Below are 24862 nucleotides of genomic sequence, written 5' to 3'. Positions count from 1 at the left end.
TGGGAATTGGGGTTGCTTGTGCGTAAACTGCGAACTGCTCCAAGCTAGTCGTATAGCTAAAACTTTCCCTGGTTTGACAGCCCTTGAAACGCGACTGTCTTAGTCACTGGCAGAATCCGTCAGTGGGCGTGACCTAAATTTCTTCCAACATAAAAGTTGCTTGACTCCAAGTCTCCTCCTAGATTCTCTGCGCGGAAGCCTTCTGCGCAGCGTGGGCGTGCCAAGCGGAGGTCCTGTGCTCTCTCCGCTGATTTCACTGGAAGAGTCTCGGAGCCTCCCCTCCGCCGTACTCTCAGCTTCCCCTTTCTCCCTGGTGTCCCCTGGAATACCTTCCCCCTTGGAAGCTCTCTCTCTCTCCTTGCTAGTTCCCTCCCCTGCATCACTGGAGCATCTTACCTCTCCTCTTCCCTCTGATGGCAGTTCCCTGACAGTTACCATCATGGTGAAGAAGCACTTTTTAAAAATCTGTCTTGAATCTTCCAACATTCAGCTTTCTTGGCTGCCCATGAGTTCAAGTGTTGTGACAGAGTCCTTATATTCTAGACATGAATTTCACCCCACCATGTTTCAGTTATGCCTCTTAAATCATGTTTGCCTTCTTGCATAAGTCAAGATATCATCTCCTTCCTGTTTATTTCCTATTCTCTGCATATTGGTGTAGAAACAATGGGGTTTACATCCTGACTTCTCCTTTATTGGTTTTCCCATGCATATTGTAATGTTAGGGTTGCCATATGACTTGCCCAAGATCCAGGACAAAGCGCCACCTTTCAATTCCGCCTTTGAAATCCTGGACGTATGGCAGCCATAGTAGTGCACTCTCATAGTTCTCCTGGCTTCACTCACTGGCCCCTGTATATATGGTATCATTCTCTCTTCCAAGATTTCATGGGTCTCCCCCTGCAGGATTTAATTTAAAGTCCTCCCATCCAGGTGTGCAAAACACCTGCCAAGCGCATTCCTCCTACTCCTTGTGAGATGCATCCAATCTCTTGCTGGAAGCCCTGCATCACTTGCTTCAAGACACATGCCGGCATATTTTGGCGATGAGAAACTTACCTGTTCAACTGAAGTAAGCAGAGGAAAAATTACTCCAGCTGATGTGTTAATGATTTTGTCAGCTTTCCGGGAATATACTGAAGTTCCCAATATGCCAGGTTTGGCATGCTTCTGATCTGCATTTCTGTACATATATTTTTTATCGTGTTATTTGAAAGGGAACGGTTATTGTGTTCAAGTATTTCTTTGGCCCTTTATAATATTTTATTACTGTGCAATATTGGGTGTTTGTTGTGAGATGAATTCTCCTCAGGCGGGCATGGGTTGACTTGTTTTTGTAGCATGCACATGATGTGTTAAAAAAAACTGTTGCCAGCAGTCTGTTTAAAAAACCCTTTACAATATTAAGCCCCATCTAGAAGCATCTTTATCAAATCCAAACACCCAGACCCCGAAAAGGCTCAATCTAGATTAAACTGGGGGGAGAGGGCGGAAGTAAGAGCTGGCATTTTGATGACAACTTTGTTGTGTGGGCCCCATGAGAAGCGTGCACGAGGACCACACATCCCACAACAAATGGGTCTGGAAGCAGCCATTGTTATTTTGTATTTGAAAAATAAAAATAAAGTTTTAAAAATACACAACTGTTTCACAGAAGGAAAACGGATGCCTGGGTAATTGCAGCAGTTTCTAACCTTTAATTTGAGCACTAACCACTTTGGGAAAGGCCACTCTCTGAAGCAACTAATTTAGAACCATTCAGAACCACCCTTTCGCTATCTATAAGCAAGGACTAGCTACTTACCAGGCGGCCACTTGAAAATTTCCCGACTGCTGGTTGCAAGAGATTTCTAAGAGCATTCAACCAAACACAGGTAGAATAGATAAACAAGAAAGAAAGGACAATATCCAATGTTAGATATATACAGGGTAGATCCATTGACAGCAATGAACATACTTCCATTAATCCCAATGTCTGTTGTTGTGTGTAATATCTGGAAAAAATGTTTTCCAGAAATAAACTTTTTGTTTAGGAAATGTCTGCAGGGTTCTTCAATTCCAAGAATATCATTACTAAAAATGCAAGTACAAATTAAAGGAGGAGGATTTGGTATTTCGAATTTGGAACTACATACATTACCAAGCTTATTTAATGTCACATGCTAAATATTTGAAACCAAAATCTGGGGTAAACTTTCTGACCTGGGCAATCTTAAAATATACATATATAGCTCCCCTCCTCTCCAGGGAAGAAAGGGTAGGTGAGGATCTACATAAGGAACAAAGGGGGAATAAAGATCTACACTGGGATCTGCTGCCCCTGTAGATCTTGTCACCAGAGGCAGTCCCTCACCTTGCCTCACAGGTGGGCCCTGTGTGAATTGAACTTTTATTCAGCCGAGCTTATTCAACTGTTCACAGTGGAATGATTCCTAACTAAGGAGTGATTCTATGCCTGTAGCCACTGGCATGGGGGACTGTGGAAAATGGAGTGAATTGCTTTCATTTTTAAAATTAATGATTATTTTTTAATTCTTTTACTTTCACAGGTCAAATAGTGAAGAAATGTTTGCAGTTAGTGTCTTTCCTAAGTGAGAAATAAAACCAACAGCAAAATCACAGAGGTAATTAACAGGGTTTTAAAACGTTATAGAATAATTTTATCCATAATAATTTCGTTGTGTTAAAATTGATTTTATAACCCTATTTTATTTTATAGAATAGCACATCTCCAGCTAATGTCCATATTTTATACCAAACTTAGGTTCCTCTGGCTGTAAGAAAACTCAAACAGCTGCATTAACTTCAAGCTCCCAAAAGTGAATTGTTTGTGTGTGTGAAAGCTTTGTTTAGTGAGTGTTAAATTGCAGAGGTATTAATGCATATCACACATAATTTGTGCATCTGCAAACAAAAACCCAGTAATAACTGGCAACAGGTTAAGGCTGCCGGCTGTCTTTTGGGGGCATGGCTGCTGCCGTGGTTCTCATGGGCACTAACCCAACATTTCAAAGTTTTGCATCCCTGAGAGAGCAGAGGGAGGCAGAACAAATGTTACCACTCCCACACAAAGCCCCTTGGAGTAATAAACATCATCCCTCTATTAAGTCGCTACCCCTCTTGCCAGGCTAGATTTCCTAACCCTTTCTTTTTATCCAGAAAGTGTTCTCATCATCAAAGAATTAACTCATATTCTTGTTCATCAGACCAATTAACTGGATACTTGCTGCTCACCGAAAAAGCTTTTGGCATTTGAATTCCTAGATGTGGAATCAGAAATTGCTATCTCTACTCTCAAAGAATATGCTTGCAGCCACAACAGTAGCATTTTGGGGTGCCATTCTCATCCCCTCCAACATTTCTCCGATGGAAATAGGGACGTCCCATTCCACAATGATAATTTTACTATTTATACCCCACATATCTGACTGGGTTGCCCCAGCCACTCTGGACAGCTTCCAACATATAAAAAAACATAATAAACACTGAACATTAAAAAAACCCCTTCCCTATACAGGATTGCCTTCAGACGGCTTGGGAATCGGATAGCTCCATACCCTCCAGCATTTCTCCAATGAAAATAGGGACATCCTAAGGAAAAGTGGACCGTTCCAGGCTCAAATCAGAAACCTGAACAGCTTCTGTAAATCAGGGACGTCTCTGGAAAATAGGGACACTTGGAGGGTCTGCATTCTAAGAGAGTTCAGAAAGTGTTTCATGCTCATTATCTTAGTCGCCATAAGCAGATCCTGGCTGGATCAGACTAAGGAACCTTCTTGTCCAGCATCTTCTTGCAAACCCTGACCAGACATTGAGAGGCATTATGGCATTCAGAGGCATAATGCCCCAGGGTTCAAGGTCTATTGAGCTGTTGTGGCGAATAGCTATTGAGAGATCTACTCTGTGAAGTTGTCTAATACCCAACATGAATACATCTATGTTGGTGGGCAATTAGGACATCCTATAGCAGAGAATTCCACAACCGCAGTTCAAAGAGGCTCCGTGGTGAATTTGCATTGACCCAGTTAGAGCTTCTTAGTATTTTCAATTCTGCAACGTTAGATGGAAATATTTACTTTTATAGTTTCCACTTCTTACAGCTGAATCTTTTTTTTTTAATCCAGTACAAATGTAAGAAGCAAACAGTACTCCCTTTGTACCCCTACCCAAAGAAGAAAAAAATCTGTTAACTGGAAGGAAGCGCTTTAAAACTAGGGGTGTGCGCCAACCACAAGAATTGGTTCAGACCCCTCTTCAGAATTTCAGAAAAGTGCAAGATTCAGTCTGAGTTCAGTTCAGGGTTCAAATCTACACCCTGTTTTGGAAAAATGAAGAGTGATTTCATTTCATTTCAGCTCAGACAAGCTCACAATCGCTCAAAGTGACCCACATTGGGGGTTTTCATTCCAGGATTTGTCCAAATCTGTGACATACCCCTAATTAAAATGTTCAGCATTGCTTTACTTATTCCCTTCATCCCCCTCCCAACCGCCAGGAAAAAAAATCGCATATACAAATCTAAACAAAAATGTAGTGAGGGGAGAAGAACTTTGCTGACTAGGAATGGAAGAATCATGACTACAATACACAGGGGAGAAGGTTTTCAGGAAGTCCAGGGTCAAAGGTCAGGAAAAGGCATTAACAAAATTACAGATCCTAACATATCTTCAATGCAGAGAAAGAGCCAACTTAATTTTTTATTTTCCTGTTTCAAGCACTGAATATTTTTTTTGGACAGGAGAGTTGCCAAGTTGCAACCCAGAAAGAGTTTCTTCATGTTTAAATCCTTCTAGTGGAAAAGGGAAATTTTACATTATACAATTCCTTTAAACGCTGAGAGGCATTTGACACGCTTGACGGTTATTTAACAAAATGCATCTGTTTTTAATTTGCTATTTAACAGAATTAATCTGGAGGTCTGATTAGACCTTGGTTGTTTAGCCCTCCATGAAATGCACATTCACACACAATTACTTATTGCCTCTATATATCACCTTTTCCTTGAAGGAGCTCCAGATGGCATGTACATGGTCCTCCCCCTCCTTATTTAATCCCCACAACAACCCTGTGAGGTCGGTCAGGCTGAGAACCAAATTCCTGCGTTGCAGGGGGTTGGACTAGATGACCCTCAGGGGTCCCTTCCAGCTCTACAATTCCATGATTCTATGACTGGCCCAAGGTCACCCAGGGAGCTTCATGGCAGCTGAGTGGGGATTTGAAGCCTGTTCTCCAGCACTTTTAACCACTACATCACAGCAGCTCTCAACACATAGAGCATGGTCCCAAGCAAATCCTCCTATGGATCATGGCCCCAGGAGAGGGTTCCCACAGTAGCCTCTCTCTTGGGACAAATATCTGTCTTGGCATGTAAGGTGTGCTGGGGTGAGAGCTGAGGTGGAGTCCAGGGCAAGAGCCAGGAGACTGCAAGGTGCTGAATGGGGAAATGTGTCAGAAGAAGGGATTCATATTAGCACTGATTAATAATGTGCATGAATGGCTGTATTGTATCTCTGCTAACATTTGTTGTTTTACTTTGCTAAGCAACACTTAAAGAGATATTTCTTTATCTTAAGCAGAATAGAGATTGCCAAAATAACAAGAGGCAGGAAAGTAGCAGAGAGGGTCAGCTCAGTGGAACTGAATTTTAACACAGGAATAATTGTGCCACCCACAATGCTAACTCAAATCACCAATTTGAGCAGAGCAGAAGATGTCAGGATGACGTCAATTTCAGCTGTTCCCTTCGGTTTTTATGGTTGTCCAGAGTTGATATAATCCAAAGCATTTCTGCCCCCCTCCCCTCCGCCTCCCCTTATCCTGCAGAGGCTCAAACTTTGCATAGGCCAGCATTAATCAATTATTTTGGCTCAAGCAGCTGGTGGAGGTTCACTTTCCAAACTTTCACTGAGACCATAGTACTTGTTGAAGTAACAACCGACTGCATCCTGCAGCCTGCTTCTTCACAGCCTGAAAAGGCAAATGCTTCTCTTGTTATCATTCTGTCTATCCACTATAGTATTGAAAATGTGGGCGTATAAATCAACCTCAGCCAGCACAGACAATATTCAGCAACGGGGGCTGCGGGCTGGATCCCAACATCTGGAAGACAATGCACCTTTTGCATTGTGGGGGGTTGGGCTAGATGTCCCTCAGGGCCCCTTCCAAGTCTATGATTCTATGTTCTCCTAAGGTGCCACCCAGCAATATTGCTAGTGGGTTCAACATGAATTTCAAGGGGTTTTGCCCTTGCACTGCTCTCACTCTCGGGCTTTTTCGGTGGGAATGCAGAGACTTCTGATGTTCTGCCTTGTCCCATCTTTTAAAGGAAATCCTTCCATTCTTAATGATTTGGGTGAACTGTGGTTTTTACTGCTTCTTGTGGCTTATCTTTCTGGGTTCTTCTTCTTCTAAGTATTGATGTTTTAGTCTTGACTGTATCTTTATTGTGTGTTTTTATCCATCTTGCAGTTATAGCTTTTACTGATGCTTTTAGCTGCCTCTGACCTATTGGAAAGGCAGGCTGGACACTTTTTAATGAAATAAATATAGCTAGTTTTCAGCAAGTCAGCGGTATGAAGAAGGATAAGGTGTGTTTGTAAAAAGGAGGCTTTGTATAATGAGGAGTGCTTCGCTTTTTAAAAGTGTGAAGCGGGTTTCTTGAACCCCTAATAATGAAACATCAAGTGCATCTTGGCCAGACAGACAGCGTTCAAAATGTCGAAGGAATGAGTAGTGCAGTGCAATAACTGAGTCACTTCACAGCAGACAGAAAAAGCAAAGCCTCCATATTCTCAGTTTCCAACAGACTTCACATTCTCTGGCAATTGTCTCTTATTCAGTGGACACCTGCCACCCAGTGGCTACAAGCAGGAAAAAATATTTTTCCGTAAGTGGAAAATAAGTGAGCAACGTTATTTGGGCTGCCAACGCTTCAGCCTCCCTTACTGCATGGATGGAAAAAACAGGTTTAACTATTAATGTGCTGTGTACTCTTTGGTAGCAGAGGAATCTGGAAATTACCTAAGTGTGTCTGAACATTTACAGTGGGCAGGGAACAGCTGCCTTGTACAACGGAAGGCTATAACTTGTAGCAATAAAAGAATTCAGGAACTTTGGGTTTGTGTATATTAGGGTTATAACTTTTTGACTCTTTTTAAAAAAGATTTCCTGTATCATAAAGGGATGAACTTTTGCTTAGAAAAAGGGGACTAATACTTCTCAGTTGTGAAGAAAGGTCACTGCGAAATGAAAAGTTGGAATCACTGTATATGTAATGCTACTACTCATAGGTATTAGCACTTTTAAAAACTTTATGGAACTGTTTAGAACTTTTACAGCTGTCTGGAACTTCATAAAACTGTTTAGAATGTTCTAGAAGAATCCAAATATTGGTCTATAGAAAGAATGCGCAATCAAAGCGATGCGGGAACTTTATGGTGCTTGCAGCAGAAACAAAGGCAAACTGCAACCTCAATTTATTCTAAGCAATAAGAAGTGATGGACAATGTACAAAACATTATTCAAGCACTGTATTAGAAAATTTGCAATATCTGTTTTTCTTATATTATAATACATACTGTACTATGCATATTACATTATACAGTTACATATACAAAAATTGATTTATTGATTTTGGGGTGACTTTTTCGAAAGCTTTGGAAATGACAGTTCATTCCTTTGTTTTTAGGCAAAAGTTCGTCTAACTAAGCTACAGGAACATGAGGTTGGAAAGTTATAACCCTAGTGTATAGACCAAATTTCAGCACACACAAACTCAGTTACCACATTCTTCATAGACAAAATCAGCTCATTATTTAAAGTTTGTTGGATCTTTACCCAATAGTTGTCCTCTTAATCAGTGCTTTTTTCTAAAAAAAATGTTTAGGGGTACTCTCATTCCATCTGAGACTCAGGAAACACCATGACAGGAAATGAGGCCGCCATTGGGGGTAGCAATGGAACTGACAATTCACAGTGCTAGAGAAGAAACTAAACAAAAATTAAATTTTTAGTTTCTTCTCCCGTTAGATTCACAAAATATTTAGGGGCAGGCGTATCCCTGCGTCCCGTCCCCCCCCCAAAAGCACTGCTCTTAATCATATCATGACCATGGTTTTCAAAACTAGGTCACACACTCTTTTTGTGAGTTGTCTTTTGTGTCCCCCCCAACTTTCTCTCTTGTATTTAAACTGTAATCATAGAATCATAGAATCATAGAGTTGGAAGAGACCACAAGGGCCATCGAGTCCAACCCCCTGCCAAGCAGGAAACACCATCAGAGCACTCCTGACATATGGTTGTCAAGCCTCTGCTTAAAGACCTCCAAAGTAGGAGACTCCACCACACTCCTTGGCAGCAAATTCCACTGTGGAACAGCTCTTACTGTCAGGAAGTTCTTCCTAATGTTTAGGTGGAATCTTCTTTCTTGTAGTTTGGATCCATTGCTCCGTGTCCGCTTCTCTGGAGCAGCAGAAAACAAAAATCATTTGGCTCCAGGCGGGCTGGTTGGGGTGGCACCTCAGATTACCCCCAAAACAACTGAGAGGTAAGGAGCCAAATTGGCTGTTCTCAAGGGTACCACGCCAAACGACTGGAACATAGAATAACAGTCTAGGCTGCCCACCCTCCCCAGTTTTGAAGGATAATTATCAAGAAGTTGTTGGAAAAGCAGCCATCTAGGAAAGGTTTGTTCTGGACACATCTCTTTATTAAAGGTTTTCCAGCGGGGCCCTGAACTGCAGCACTCATGTTGCAGAGATGATAGTTAAGAGAAAGTGACTCATCGATAACAAATAGAGTTTATCACTTAGATTCCAATTTCGAGAGGGCAAGCTTTATATTACTGCCGGTCAGTGCTATTTTTCTAGAAATAAGAGGTGCTGGAACTCACCACAAATACCTCCCTTGTCCTCTTATAATGGCAATGGAGCCCACCTGAGGTTTTTTCAGTTCCTGCTTTAAAAAAGCCCTGCTGCGGGTGAGGTTATGTTGCCCTCAGAAAACTCACAATCAGAAGGAGCAAATGACTCAGATAACACTCGCCTCTTCAGCGCATTTGAAGTAAGTCCTTTGATAGACCTCCTTGAAGGAAACTTACTTTTGATTTGCTGGAATAAAAATGTATGGAGCTGACATCATGCCACAGACGTTATACACACACTTGTTGGCATCTGTCTGTCTCAAGAGACAATGGAGTGCACCTTCGGGGGTGAAGTCAAACTGCTGTGCTAACAGCACAGAACTGTCCTCCTTGGGGTGCAAGTCTGGCAGTGTGTGTGGAGGTCCCTGGGCTGCACAGACATCAAGACCTCCCTCTCAGCCTCGCTATTGTGGTCCAAAGGAAAGCAGAGCAATACATTTGGCACCAGCTTGGCTGTGGGAGTTGAGGGGAGGTGTACGAGGCGCCATCCCACCATCTTAGGGACTCTGCTCTCTTTTTGTGTAGAGTTTACTTCTTAGGCTTTTCTTCTCCTGAAGATGTCACACAAGGCAGGGGAGGATGAGGGTGGTTTTCCTTCTCCTGGATGGGCTCCCTGTTGCAACATACCCTTCATAAACTTCCAGGATACATTGTCAAAGGCTTTCTCCAAGTCCACTGCCATTAAAACAGCCGGCTTATCTATTCTTAAATCCAGGTATTCCAGCAGATTTATATTTCTTGTATTACTCTGAATATGTCTACTGGGGATGTAATATGACAATGTTTACGGATGTAATATAAGAATGTTAACAAATAAATAAAATCCAAATTCAAAAAAAAATTAAATAGATGGGCTCCTTTCCCAGGTAGATGAACCTCACCTGCCCTTTATTTCCCTCTACAGCACGCACAGAAACAGTCTTCTTGACCGTTGGACCCTGAATTACTCCATCCACTGGAGTTTGTCTTCGCATCTTATTCTACCTACTGGGTAGTTATGATTGTTCCTGAATTACCTAAATGAGCACACTGCCTATTCTGATTCCTTAACACCACATAGTCACGACTCAGAAAGTGTGGATTGGGATAGAGGATCAGGCCTTGTGATGGAGTTTCTACTTGTGGAGCAATGTGAAGGGGACCAGGAGCCTCGAGAAGGGTAGCTGCACGTGACTATTACAAAGCTGTTGAGATGAGCTGTGCTTCTTCTGCCTCAATGCTAAGAAACTCATACAGGATTGGAAGCTGGGAGAAGGGACAAGCCCTAAGCCTAAGGCTAAAGGGTCTGTGTCTGACAGGGTGGATGAAAGTCAGATGTAAATTGGATTTTTCTAAAAATAAATAAATCGGAATTTACCGTAATTTCTTTAAAAATGTAAATAGTAAGGTTTCCTGTAAACACCAACTAGATTGGCATTAATATTGTGTGAATACAAATACATGCTAGCCCTACTGTTATTCTCTAAACCAAATCCCTGCCTGTACCAGATACACTGGGTTAAATATGTAAATGAAGAACCAATGTGATCATTTTTCCAATATGAACAATTACTCTCTGCCTATCGGACACAGGTATTTCATTTTCACCTGATGAAAGATAAAGGGCTCCAAGTCTGCCCAGTAATTATACTAGCGATCCTATGCACTTTTATATCAATCGTTGTTAAATTGTGGCAGACTGAATAGCACAGGGGAAGGGGGCGGGTTCCCTGATATCCATTTCACAAGGCTTCTTTGTCTGCTCAGGGACAATTGTTGCTCAGCACCAGAGAGTGACTATTTGAGCCCAATTTGGAAGGCCTTAGGGATGGTGGCATCCAATGAGGCTTGCCCATTCGCACGTCACCCCCCGTTTCTCTTCTCCCCCCCCCCAGCCCCAGAATCTGCTCCAGGGTTCTTGTTTTTGGGGAGGGGGGCTGCAGCTGGGAGGAGAAGCCCCGTTGTGCAGGCAGATTCCCACTGAGACTAAGCTGGATCAGTTGCCAATTATCATAGACTTTTACTAAGACTTAATGTGTTTCCCGCTGAAATGTTGTGAGGTAGATTTGCTGGTGTCCCGTATTTCGCATGTGCTAATCAGGAAGCAGAATGCATGAAGAACATTCTCCTGTCCTGTAGACTACAGAAACAGGCCCAGCAACATCTGATTAATCCACTAATGGCAAATCTACCAAGTAAATCTGCCCAATTCTGTGCCAAGTTCCTACTAGACGATAAGATTCCCAGTGTGACTTTGGCCGTTGCCAAGTTTCTGTCTGAGGTGGTCAGGATCAGAGATCAATGTGTATTAGACAAAAGTCAGAAACATGCCTAGTCTTATGATCTGTCCTATTAGTCTCTGTGCTTTTAATGTACTTTACATGCACTGAATTTCTTCTTGTGGGTCAAAAGAATGGACTGAAAGACTAAGCTGGATCCCACCCATAATCAGCACATCTGTTTCGGCAGTATTATTTTTTTTAATTTTGTTGACAATATTCTTGTTCAGAAAAATACCAGAAAATGATACAAATTACAGGTACACAAAGTGCAGAATTTCCGATACAGCTTTAAAAAATGTACATGAACAGTGACAAAAATAGTTATTTTTAGGAATTAATCAGGTTTACAGCTCAAATGAAATAAAGCTCTTCAATGTATATAAAGTTTCTATGCCTAAACTGCACTTGGAAACATATCATTGAAAAAACTATACATTTCCCTACTTCTTCTTATTCAGGTTTTTACAGGTTCCTTAATAAGTCCTAACAATCATGCAGAAAGACAAGACAACAGAGTAACTAATGGAAGTGTTCTACTCAGTCAAGCACTGGAGGAGGAAGGAGAATTGTCAAACGCAATCTGCAAGTTTTGCTCTTTCTTCAAATTGCTTGTCCACCACAAGTGACAAGGCTTGAAGGAAAGCTGTCGTTGTGACGTTAGGTGACTAGAATAAAAATAAAAGTAAAACCAGTGTCAAGGTAAGTGTATCCATCACATAAGGGAGGGAGGGACTGGCCCCATGGCATCAGCATTTTACAAGCAGAAGGTGAATTGATAAATTCCATCAAAACTGGGGGAAAGCCCATGGACAATAAATACATGAGAGCAAGTTCCAAAAGCCATATACAGAAGCCTGAAATGGGTCAACAAAGAGTAGGTGCCATTGGCACCAAATCCCTGGGTCAGAGGAAGCCAGCAAGCCAACACGGCCTGTCCCTGCAGTAACAAGAACAAGGAGCAGGGCCTTACCTGAATGTAAAGTGCATGTGCCAGAAAAGGAAGTTTCCTTAAAACACGGCCGCTAAGTCCTTCACTTTTCCTGTATTAATACAGAAGCAGGAGAGGCATCAGGCTCACGTTCACAAATGCAAGCGCATAAGGAAGTGCTAAGTGTGCTACGAATAGCAAAATTAGGATACAAGACTGGTAATTTCTACAACATCTCTTGTTGTTGGTAGTCAGCAGCTGTGGTATTCAGAATTGAGTCTCCCTTAGACCTAGTTCTCACAAAGAGCAGATGAGGAGATAGACTGTACTTGTTCAGACTGCAGGTGGGAACTCAGTTTTCCTACAGAAATATCCCTGTTTGCTGAGATTTAGACGTTGGGAGTGAGGAGGAGTTCTAAGCCTTGTCCAGAACCAGGATGACTTCTTCCATTGCTTTTTTTGTAGGTACGTGCCTTGCTGTATTTGACATGAAAAGCTGGTTTACTTTTTAAAAAGAAAAAATGTCTTCCTTTTGTTATTCTTGCAATTTACTTTGTGACAAGGAAAGGCATTTTGCAGATAAAGCACAGCAACTATTGTTCACTATTGAATGTTTATTAATTATTTTAGAAAGTTATTCAAACACCACAAAACAAATCTACTTTCCCTGAGAAAGAGAGTGTTGAAATATCAAGAAAAAGGACAGAACTAGCCTTAGATCACAGAAGCTCCTAGACCAGGCTTCCTCAACCTCAGCCCTCCAGATGTTTTGAGACTACAATTCCCATCATCCCTGACCACTGGTCCTGCTAGCTAGGGATCATGGGAGTTGTAGTCCCAAAACATCTGGCGGGCCAAGGTTGAGGAAGCCTGTCCTAGACCATAAAATGCAGTGGCCCACATACCTATGTTGACCACAGGTGGAAGCAGATGACCAGTTAATTTCCCTTTGGAAAGGCTTCCCCCTTCTGGGTCACCTGGACACAATTCATACTTGCATTTTCAGTGCTGCACTAAGTTATAATAGTTTTTCTCTAGCAAAAAGCTCATTAAAAATCAGGGAATTTTATTACCCTATTAGAAGCAGCATTCTTTGCTTATTTTACCCTCCCTCAAAAAAAGTACTAAACCTGCATAGATCCATCAAGAAACAGCAGAGGAGAATTTCTCACTTTGGCCTGTATTCTGAAAGCACAAGCATTTGATTCCATGGGAGAGTAAGTGAAGAACCACAACCTTCACTTTACTTGTGAGGGTAAAATTAAAAGACAGATTAAATGAAAACCAGGAATCCTACCTTGAAATTTCTCTCAATATGAGACTCAGTTTCGACACATCACTGTCTAAATAACCGATCACCTCCAGCTCACGGAGTGTCAGCAGCTGCTGTCGAGGATATATTATCTGGCACTTGGGAGGGAAAAGACCTTATCTGTAAGAAATGTATAAATCTCACAAGCGCATTACTACTCAAAACATAACAAAGGTTGGGGGGAAGACACAGCCTCACTCCAACTGGAACTCCCTCCCAAGGGAGGTGAGAGTGGCTCCACCTGGGTTCACCTTCAGGTGGGAAGTAAAAACAATGTCTATTCCACACAGCTCTTAATGATTTGCAGATTGTGGAGGTTATTCCACTCCTCAGAGTTTTGCTTACACACACACACACACATTGTTCTTTTCTCAATCTGGTTTGTTTGAATGTTTTGTATACCACCTTGGGGGCCTGGTTACAACCCAAAAACAAATTACATTTTTTATTTTAAAAACTCCCCACATGCTGTCTACTAGCAGCTCACCAATATCTAGCGCAGGTAAGTAACATAATGAGCATTCAGAGGTAAATGATGGAACAATAATCAAACACCTGTAAGCAGAAAAGCAACAACAGGAACAAATATATCCAAGGTATGCAAACACCAAGGTATGGAGAAGCAGATTTTTATTTTTATTTTTTGAAAAAACCAAAAGGTTCTTAAAACTGTGAAAAGTGGCAGAAACGAACTGCTCATGCCTCCCTCCCTCTGCTGTGAAACAGATGCTCTGGGCTCATGTGGGGTGGAGAGAAGAGAAGGAATGTGTTCCATTTCCTTTAAGGGTCAGGTTGCTCATTCAAAGGGAACAATGACTTCCCTATTCCAGGGCTGAGAAAAAGGGAGAGAGTTGAGACGCCCCTAGGATTTTCCCCATGGCTCTACTGAGCTTCAGCAGCTGCCCAGTCCTTTTCTCCTCCTCCCCTCGGAAGGGTGGCAGGTGATCACAAGATAGCCCTCCCTTTATAGCTGGATGGGAGGTGGAGAAAGCCTGGGCACCCAATCGGACCCCACCTTCTCTCACAGCCAGGGGAAAGCCAGAGCCAGCCTGACCACACTGTCACTTGCTAGAGGAGGCAGGTCTCACCAACACCCCCCTCTGCACTGACTTGGGGCTGGCTCCTGTTTGAGCAAAGAGGGCTTTGAAGTCTCTGTTGGGATGCGTCTGGGGAGATGGGGGCATTTGGCAGGCCCCAGCTGGCTCCAGCCACCGGCCAGCAGCCGGGCGAACTCCGGTTCTCAGAACAGCATCTATCAGCAACTCGAGCCTCAGAAGCCTTCAGAGACTGAGCACGCTCTAATCAGCAGAGTGAATAACTTTTCACAATGGAAGTGGCGGGCAGAGGCATATGTAAGCATATTTACAGGTGTTTATTCAGCATCAGGAACAAAGGAAAAACATGTCTGCTTCCCTTCGTTTCCCAGCAAACAGCAGCATAGCAAAAGCAATATACATCGGAAGCCCCCAGCAGACTGTGCTGGAAGTAAACAGACATGTGACATACAACAATCCACACATCTGTTCTAAAGGTGGGACGGAACTATATCCTAACAGTCTCACACATACACAGCGTTTTACTGTGAGGGCCCACATTCTAATGTTTTGTTGGAATTCTAGGATGCTAGTCGTGCCTCTAATGATTTGATACAATGTGGATGATAAGAGCTTCTGAGAGTTTACCTTCATTAGTTCCTCCAAGCAAGAAAGATATATTTTGAACACTGCTTCGGCAGAAGGTGGGCCAATGTATTGCTTGATATCTGCTCTGTCCACAAAGGCCATATCAATTTTCTCTGTGATATTTGAGGTCGTCAAGATAACTACATTAGGATACCTTTAAGAAACACACACAGATGTTGTAACACTCATTTCATAGGTTCAACACTTGAAAGTTTCCACTGTCAGTTACATTTGCATTGATAGCCTCTTGGGTACATGGCTGGTGACTGCACCTGAAGGATTTAATCTGAAATTTTTGCCATGCCACTCTGCGACTACAATAGCTAAGAACGTACTTTGAATCTAAAAGGTGAAAGCTGAGGTTTAGAGGACTCCAAAGGACACTGGGACTGCACATCAGTGTTGTGGGGATACCTACTGCCTCAACAACTAAAGGGACCCACTCAAAACTGGACAAATGAATCTGGGTGCTTTCCAATGAAACCTGGATAGAGCAATTATCCTGTAAGAATGGCAAATATCATCTGATCATATTTTATGCCAGATGGGAGGATATAAACATTGCCTTATTAGGACCTACTAATCAGATCTTGTAAAGTAGCTCCTTTGCTTTTGTGCCTTTCAGTTGTTCCTAGGCAATTTATACCCTTCCAGAAAAAGTTATAAATGTAGCTTGTTACCTTTTGATCTGATCGATTTGTGTCAAGACTGCATTTACAACCCGGATGGCATCAGAAGGTTCTGTCCCTGCCCGAAAAGCGCTACGTGCTGCTGTGAGACTTTCCACCTTAAACAAACAAAAGTATCTCTCTCTCAGATTTTTAGGAACAGTAATCACAGTAGCACATGTATTTGATGTGTGTACAGCTACTCTGTCCTATATTCAGGAGGCATCCATGCAAAACAACTCAATCAGTCACATTTAGGACTTTCCTAAACTACAGCAACTCTCAAACACCATTATCATAAATGTAAAAAGGGACTAAAAATAAGTTATGCTAAAATATGATAATCTTCTAGCCAATCAAAATTGCCCCTTCTGTCATTTTATCTCCCACCATGACCCAGAAATGTAATGCAGCCAATGTTTTAACATTTAAAATGATGCTGTGGCCATACCTCATCGATCAGTACAAATACAAGGGCATCTTTGTCATCAATTAATTCTTGAATCTTCTGGAACATTTTGGTAACCAGTTTGCCACTCTGAGGGGGAAAAATGGATGTGTATAAAATAAGGCATTCCTTTCTGCTCTCCCAGCCTTGCCATTTGGCACTTTCCCAATCACCTCTGGTGACCAAACATGGGCACTTGCTGCCGCCGCCACAACAGCTATAGCGGCAGCAGAAACAGAACTGTTCTTGACCTCCCTTGGTGGGGATGATGGAGAACCTGAAAAGGGGTGTTAACATTCTAGCAGGGCGCAGGGCCATGAGGCAGGTGGGGCCTCCACGAAGCCTAGGCGGCAGAGGATACTCGTGGAATTTGCAGGTGAGACTGCACACACAGTGCCCCCCATCTGGTTTAGAAGGAACAAACATTTTTATGCTAACAGGGAGCATCAAGCAGAGTTGCTGATTTGTTCCCATTGTAGTTCCTTCTCTGAGGTTTTAGGAAAAGGTAAGACAGGTGTCCTGCTTTGTTCCTCTTCTAGCACCACAATCCACTGTGTTCAGTTGGACTTATTCCCAGGTGAGCAAGTACAGAATTGCAGTCTTAGACAATATGCTAAATCAGGGATCAGCCATAAAACCTCTCTCTCACCAGTTATTAGGTGGTGAAGGCTGTTAACTTTTTCTTCCGGGAAAAGAACATAGCACCAAAGGAAGCTGAAAGGCTTCTTTCCCACTTCCTTTTTCAGCTCTATGTGCTTTTCAGGATTCAGAGTAGTTCTACTGGATCCAGGCTTTACGCAGATCCCTTGTATTTACGGAAATACCTTTGATTACAAGGCAGACAGACCCCCTGACTAGCACTACTGAACTTGCAAAGTCACGAAATGTTGCAAATTAGAACAACGGACTCATGATACATCTTTAACTACTGCAAGAACAATTATTGTCAGGACATGGAAATCGTTCCAATTATTACTCATGGACCAGCAATTTGCCAAACAGTGTTACTGGAAAAATTGTCGCAAAAATTAAAGAAGCAAGAGGTCAAAAGAAACATGAGAATTTTTATGTAGCCCAATGTGTCTTTATTGATTACACAAATAATGAGGTAGAACAGAACCCAAAGCTTACAGCACAGTTGGCGTGCATGAAGTACACATTTTATTTTCTTCCTTCTTCTCTTCCTCACCCCCTTCCTAAAAATTCCTATAAATACTTATTGTTACTGATACAAAATACATTTTACTCATGGTCACCAATCTAAGCAATGCACAATCATTGCATATCTGTTATAACTAATAATTTTGCTTTATATACTTTGACACAACTTTGTCAATATATTTGGAAATGTGGGGGTTTTTTTAAAAAAAGGGTTGTGTGTGTATGTTTTCTGTCTCTCAGAGAGGCGTGATCCAAGCGAGGGAAGGGGAAGAGCAGCGACTAGAGGGAGTAGTATCCATGGCACTTTCTCAGAAATCCAAATGTGGCCTAAAAGGTTGTTAATTGCTGCCATAGCCCAAGTACATGTTGCAGAGATATCCTGGTGGTGCAAGAAGCAGAAGGCTGGAGAAAGGATAGGGTTCCCGTGCTAAAAGGAGGGTTAGCCATTCACTCCACATTAAGGCTCTGCAATTTTTCTTACTGTGTATTGTCGCATGAGGTAGTTCTCCATGATCCACTTCATTTTGTCTAAAGGGCTGTACTGGAGAACATTATTTTCTCTGCATCAGGTTCATGGATACAACTTTGTCAATATATTTAGAAATGTGGGGGTTTTTTTAAAAAGAACCATGTGCTAAAACACAGCATAAGCTACTGGACAATTCGACAGCATCTTTAAACCACTACATAGGCAAGAAACATTCTCCGAATCACAAAACCGCTAAGAATGTTGCATAAATACTTACCTCAGAAAACCACTTGGAGAAGAGGCTATGGCTGTTTATCTCTATCAGCTGTCCATAGCGATATCTAAAATTTAAGTGAAAAATCAGCTCAGTAAAAGCAGGAGAATCATTATTGCTGCTGGTGCTCATATAGCTCAAAGTGCAGGAGTGCAGTCATAACCCTGCAGAAAGTGAAATTAAGTCGAGGGCAAGGGCTGCAGCCTGACGCTCCACTTGCAAATGGTCCCTGGGTGAGTCCTCAGTGGCATCTGCAGGCAGAGCGGGGAGTCTGCAACGCTGGGGAGTCACTGTCAACAATGCTGAGTGAGGCGAACAAATGCTCTGACGGCAAAGGACCACTTCCTATGTTTCCACCTTATCCGTAAGGGCATTTCCCCAAGGACCCTGGTGAAATCTACCGTATTTTTCGCTCTATAAGACGCACCAGACCACAAGACGCACCTAGTTTTTGGAGGAGAAAAACAAGAAAAAAATATTCTGAATCTCAGAAGCCAGAACAGCAAGAGGGATCGCTGTGCAGTGAAAGCAGCAATCCCTCTTGCTGTTCTGGCTTCTGGGATAGCTGCGCAGCCTGCATTCACTCCATAAGACGCACACACATTTCCCCTTACTTTTTAGGAGGGAAAAAGTGAGTCTTATAGAGCAAAAAATACAGTAAGTTCACACAGCATGATCCAGCCCGTTAACTTTCCCATTAAAGCTGCTAGCACCTAAGTATGTGCTCAGATCCCCACTGAAAACACGCTCAACTTGTCATTATAAAAAGTGCTCAACTTATCATTATTTGTTAAATAATTTAGAATTTCAATAGCTAAGTTATTTCAGTTACTTTGGGACATAATATTTTCTCACTTTCTAAAACAAATGCATAGCATTGCTTTTAATTTCTTCCACCCAAGAGTTCATCTTGCCAGTGAGGAGGCACAAAACAGAGGGAAGATGTCCGAGGAACAATCCGCTGGAAAATTCTCTCCTGCAAGTCACAGGAAAATGGAAAGGAGCTGCATAGCACAGGAATAGCCTGCTTTTGAAAAGCAGAGCTCTTAGACTAGGTACTATTTTAATTTTTAAGATACCAAACAATTATCTGAATTACCTATGAGAAAGTCTAATAGTCAGCTTCTGGGCCAGTGCTTTACATAGCGAAGTTTTACCAGTTCCTGGAGGACCTGCAGTTAAAGTACAGAAAACTTAAGTATTGAACACATACCTAATTTTGTAACTTGCTTTGAGTTACTTTTTGCCAAAAAAAGGGGGGGCAAGGGCTAACAAGTTTAATCATCATCTCCAACTAAAGTGAGGTTTAGGCCTTTGCATGCTTCATCTCTTTGATGAAACTGAAGCAATTTACTTCTGTCTTGTATTTGAAGACTCCTTTCGTACATTAAAATATACACTAGCTTGTGGTTTGGTTCAACAACCACAAACCATGGTTAAAGTAAACCATGGCTATGTGTCACATACAAATGAGGCCAGGACACATGAAGTGCTTTCAACACTTTAAGGGTGCTATATAAAGCCTATAAGTACTTCAGTCAAGTATAAAACAGTAAAATTTAAACTTTACCATGCAGCAGAACAACTCTATTCCACGATATCAAGTTGCTGTTGACATTTCTGTCAGAGAACAGTAATGTTGTAGTCACATAATCTAATAGCTAATTGAGCAGAGAGAGAGAGAGAGAGAGAGAAAGGGGTGTGGGGAGAGAAATAAAATTCCACATTATAACTGAATTATTCAGTTGTTGTTTTTAAAATGAAGCACTCTATTTTTCTCAATGATGGCAAAAAGGAGGTGTGAACAGTAACCACCGCGTTGGAACATCAGAACCCAGTATTGTATTTGTAGGCAAATAACAAAAGACTTTCAAGATCAGTAGGCGATAAAAACTAACACCTATAGCTGTGAAATTTGTCAGATATCCTGCTATCTCTGGAATTTCCAATATATTTATATAACGCTTGCACAAACATTCATTTCCACTATTTGTTTTGTTTTTTGTTTGCTGTTAATGTCTTGTGTCTTTTCTGGAAGACATTCCTAAAACAGTCTGTTGAAATATTAATGTAATATTGCATCCCATTCGGAAAACAATTGTGTTCAGAAGACTTCTTTCCTTGGAAGAGTCACAGGCATGATTAACTGTGTAAGGATCTTGAAAGACATTTTCCTGCACACCAGCAAACAAGTTGGACACTTACACTGTACGTGTAAGAAAAGGAAAAATGGAAGGAGCTGTATTTTGCAAAAGGTTTACGATGGAAACTTAGAGCTGACTCTTCCTCATCCTTTATTATTTATGGAGTGAACTGAGTAATGCTAAGAGGACTCGGAATTTAATTTAATTGGAAGTATAATTGCTCATATATCTTCAGTTGGAAGGAAGGATGAAAGGAGTCTGTGAACTGCAAAGGAATGGGTAAGGTTCTTTACTGAGTCATCTACAGTTTGACAGACTGCTCTTCTTCCCAGGCTGAGAGGAAAAATGGTGAAAACATATTATCTACTGGGATAGAGTGACTTTTGCAGCTGTTAAAGTTGCAAAACAACGAAACATGGGATGGAGCGACAGAGAAATTTCTGGAACCACAATGGGATATCAGCACTGCCTAAGGCATGTTGGATAACAGCAACAATCGGTGGAAAGAAAGATATAACATCTTATAAGGACACGAAGAAACACCACAGACGGAATAATTGCCACACAGGAAGAACAAGGATATAGTTTGAGTTCCTAACTTGTAGTTTTATAAATCATTTAATGTGTCAACACAAATAGAAATTATGAATATTGCAGTTGTTGTATAAGGGATTAATATTATGACCAGAATGTAACTGAAATTAATAAGATTTTGGAATGCAGAAATAAAGAAAATCATCAAACCATCAAATCTAGCATGCAGGGGGTCACTTTATCTAAATTATATAACTGGGTATTTGAATGATTGGTATTATAAATTGGTACTGTTATAATGAGACTATTATTGGACTGCAATTGAAAACTAATTTTAAAAAATTATAAAAAACAAACAAACTGCTTCTGAACAAGCCTGAGTAAGAATGAACAACTCATCTAGTTCAGTGAAAGTTTACAATGAAGAACCGTTTATATCCCAGATAAAAACTTAATACTTTCAACTTACATCTGATTTTATCTCAGCATCATAAATAAGGCTCTCCCATAGACCATGGAATTCAGCTGAAACATAGAACCATTATACATCATTTCCAATGTGTGGTTTTGCAAATCAAATATCATTTTGAAACCCAACAACCCATTTGCTACTTAATGAATTACACCAACTTTGCTGGGAACTTAATAAAATAGTGCTGTATTCTTTGCACTGAACATACTTATGAACACACATACATAGGATCACATCATATTTCTTATTCCAGTTAAGACAACATGATGCATTTCAACCTTGGTGTGGGACCTGTTCCCTTCCAAATGTTGCTGGACTCCAGCTCCCATCAGCCCCAGCCAGCATGGCCAAAGATTCCTCATCTGCAATCTAATCACCTGTACATTTGAGTCAAGTCATGGAAAGAACTTTTTGAGCCCTCCACCTTGCTTACTGGGCTCTGGGACGTTTGTGTGAGATCTAGGACTCTTCTCGCTCTTCATTTATTTTCATGCATGGTAGAATCATAGAGTTTGAAGGGGCCATTAGGATAATCTAGTCCAGGGGTAGGCTCTTAACCATAAGCAGCCCATGGGGGTCGTTTAACTGGCCCACGAGCTGCCCCTGAACCGAGTCCCTGGCGCAGCATGGCGCAGGGACTCACTTCTGCAGTGCTGGAAATTGTGTCTACAATGCGCCGAAAATCATGGGTGTGCATACTCACACGCGCCCGCAATCCAGGCCACGGAGAGATCTCCGCTGGAGTGAACCAGCCCAGGCGAGGTAAACCTTGCCAACCCCTGATCTAGTCCAACCCCCGTAATGCAGGAATCTTTTGCCCAACATGGGGCTCAAACCCCCATTACAAATAAGTGGCAGGACCAGTGAACTCTAATTTAGTGTTCTATGCAGTTTTCAATTTCTTGCTTGCTCCCATCACAGTTTTAATCTAAATCTGTCCCTGCCCACATAAATAATCAAACCATCCTTCTACTTCCTCTTGACTAGTACATTCTAATCCTATGCTGTTCCAACCCCATCAGGACAATCTTAAAAACTATAAATAATTTTAAAATACCTGCTGGTAACACCCAGTGATTAGCCGCAACAATATTCTCATCCTCTGCCTCCAGATTTTCAGCACTGGGCCCTTCTTCACCAAGATGAAAAATGTGAATGGAAAGGCTGCACTTACTCAGATTAATTGCCTGTAATGAAGAGGAAAAACCACATGAGAACTCTCTGGCAAGCAATCTGGATACATCTTTTAAGATAACTTTTATTAAAGCAAGGTAAAGTGTCCAGTTTCTCAAGTGGTGGTAAAAATTGTCTGAGGTAGTTTTCAAAGGAGCCTGGCCTAGTCTAACTAAACTTGCCATGAATTATAGCAAATAAGCCCTCATCTATACATGCAAGTAGCAGTTGGAAAAGGGGAAACAACAATACAGGGGAATTTGGATTGCAGAAAGCATTCATGATCCAAACAAATGCACTTAACAGCAATTGTAGTGGATGTTACTTCCACTTTCATGATTTTATTTAATAGTAACAAGCTGCAGCCTTCCACACACCCCCATAGGTTTTGAATAAGGTAAGCCATAAGGTAATACCTGTCTTTCCTTCAACTTTAGCTCTGTGTCCACAACTGCAATGGACTGCACATTATTTGTCAGGAAATAATCATCAAACTCAGTCCATTTGTAATCACCAAAGACCACAGGATGCCTTTCTAGTAGTTTTAAAACACCCAGTTTGATATCCTCTTTCTTTGCAGTGCTGGGTAAAAGAGAAAAACATCATAACTTCAGGCATAACCGTTACAGCTAGAAAAGACCTGGTGCAAGGAGACCCCACCCACTCAGAGGCTGTGAAAAGTATGCCCAGGAGCAAACCATCACACTCTTGATTATGGTATCCTACTAGGGATTGAGCAAGCTGCTCTCAGGTGAAGGGCCTGCAGAAAGAGAAAAATATAAAACAAAATCGACCTGCCTAAACCTTATGCACTAAGCTTCACTGTACAGAGGAAAGGTCCCCTGCCATCAGCCAAATGGGCACAGGTGAAAATATGCTTTTTAGCCACAAGTATACAAAAGTAACAAAAGTTACCAACGTAACTGATTCTCCTCCTGAAAATACGATTTCCTTAAACTTTAGAATGTGGGAGATAGCAAAGTTCTGTGGCAGGTCATTTACGTTGCATGAAGGTCCTATGTGCAATTTTCAGTATCTCTGAAAGTTATCTTGGAGTGTTGGGGGCTAGATGGACCAATGATCTGTATAAGGCAACTCACAGAACTTGCAACAAGTTCATTAAGAAATAAGGCTGTTTTTTCTAAACCTTTTATACAGTGTGGATGAGATCTACACATGGTTTTGAGCCCCACCACGTCTAGTCAGCTTCTGGGGCTTATTGTTTGTCCCCCGTCCCCCCGTCCCCCCCCCCCGCTTCAGCACATGACATTCTGCTGCAAGTGAGGATGAAAGGGGTTTCTGAAATGGAAATTTTTACACCAACCTGTTTGATTTTTGATGAACTTCTACATGTATCTGCAAGGATTCACATCCATTGTGAAGAGCCAGTTTTAAGTCACCTGCAGCTTTGTCCATTTCATAGAAACCTAACTGGAAAAATAAATAGACGTTATACTATATCTAAGATCTGGAAGATCCTTATTGTCAACTGTAAAAATATTGGTTTAGTGTAGTGCTCATTTTCCCCTTCTACCCTAGTGTCAATTCTATCAAATTTATATCATTCACGTCAAAGCAACTGTGATAATAAATATGTAGAAAATGATGGTAGAATTGCAATGTTCAGTCTGAGGAGTATGACTGCAAGGTAGTAAATCACTGACCACATAACAGAAATAGAAAAACTATATGGAGCTATCTCCCCCCCCCCCCGGGTTCCTCTTGTACGTGATTCATGAGATGTAATTCTTGCACACAAAGGTACAACACCCCCCAAAAATGTGATTGAGGAGTAGTCTAGAAGTAGCAAAGCAACCTGAATACCAATGGCATCGTTATGAAAAATTTAGGCTAGCTGCGTTCAGGCAATACATGTAACGTGACTTTCCCCACAATAATACAGATGATATCATCTAGATTACCAAAATATCACTTGTGTTAAGACAATAACGTTAAGCTTTCTGGGTTCATTTGTTAGAAAAGTAATTTGAACTGCTTTATCGAAATGGGGGGGGGAGGGGAATCCTCGCCTTCCTCGATGCTATATATATATATATATATATATATATGTATTCTGTGTTTTCATGTTGTGAGCCGCCCTGTGATCTTTGGGTCAGGGGAGGCATGCAAATTTAGTGATGACAGATAGATAAATAGATAGGTAGATAAAACAAAGCAACCACCAGCTCCCGACAACAACGCTATATTATTATTGTTGTTGTTGTTGTTATTACTGGCCATTTATTATTTATTTCCCTTTACATGGTGGGGGGCTCACCTCGACCGAGAGAGAGGCCGGGGCTTCTCCGGGATTCTCTCGCCACTTCCTTCCGCCTTCCAGCCTCCAAAGTCGAAATTCCCGCCCTTCACATCCCCGGCCGCGTCGCCTCCCATTTGCGTCACTTCCGGCCCCGCC

At 41.6% G+C, this 24862-nt stretch overlaps 1 protein-coding gene and 1 long non-coding RNA gene across 3 annotated transcripts; one reads left to right on the top strand and one right to left on the bottom strand.

The window, feature by feature from the left end:
• Positions 1 to 918: 918 nt before the first annotated feature.
• Positions 919 to 9895, top strand: LOC308571478. Its single transcript, XR_014001475.1, has 3 exons — positions 919 to 1072; positions 2550 to 2624; positions 9825 to 9895. It is a non-coding gene; the product is annotated as an uncharacterized lncRNA (long non-coding RNA).
• Positions 9896 to 11448: 1553 nt separating this feature from the next.
• TRIP13 (thyroid hormone receptor interactor 13) lies at positions 11449 to 24840 on the bottom strand. Of its 2 annotated transcripts, none has more exons than XM_081166653.1 (14): positions 24725 to 24840; positions 23771 to 23877; positions 22863 to 23028; positions 22331 to 22460; positions 21271 to 21326; positions 19694 to 19784; positions 19223 to 19295; positions 18127 to 18190; positions 16223 to 16309; positions 15784 to 15890; positions 15104 to 15257; positions 13407 to 13519; positions 12152 to 12221; positions 11449 to 11846 (listed from the first exon to the last, which is right to left on the bottom strand). In XM_081166653.1, the coding sequence occupies exons 2-14, from the start codon at positions 23860 to 23862 to the stop codon at positions 11751 to 11753; spliced, it is 1299 nt and encodes a 432-aa protein (XP_081022779.1). In that variant the 5' UTR covers positions 23863 to 23877; positions 24725 to 24840; the 3' UTR covers positions 11449 to 11750. The 2 variants fall into 2 exon arrangements, with proteins under 2 accessions (XP_081022779.1, XP_081022780.1); XM_081166654.1 differs by having other exon boundaries at positions 23771 to 23873; positions 24725 to 24832.
• Positions 24841 to 24862: the final 22 nt, after the last annotated feature.

This window comes from Podarcis bocagei (assembly GCF_964188305.1).
Source record: "Podarcis bocagei genome assembly, chromosome: 13".
Classification (NCBI taxonomy): domain Eukaryota; kingdom Metazoa; phylum Chordata; class Lepidosauria; order Squamata; family Lacertidae; genus Podarcis; species Podarcis bocagei.
The sequence above is the reverse complement of the archived record's forward strand: the minus strand, read 5'-3'. Positions and strand labels throughout refer to the sequence as shown.

Coding starts and splice junctions, on each gene's coding strand:
- TRIP13 (XM_081166653.1), bottom strand. CDS start 23,862: ATGGACAAAGCTGCAGGTGACTTAAAACTGGCTCTTCACAATGGATGT. Junction 19,296..19,693: donor TAGAGTTGTTCTGCTGCATG/GTAAAGTTTAAA, acceptor CTTTAACTGCAG/GTCCTCCAGGAACTGGTAAA. Junction 15,258..15,783: donor CAAATCGATCAGATCAAAAG/GTAACAAGCTAC, acceptor TGTTTCTTAAAG/GTATCCTAATGTAGTTATCT.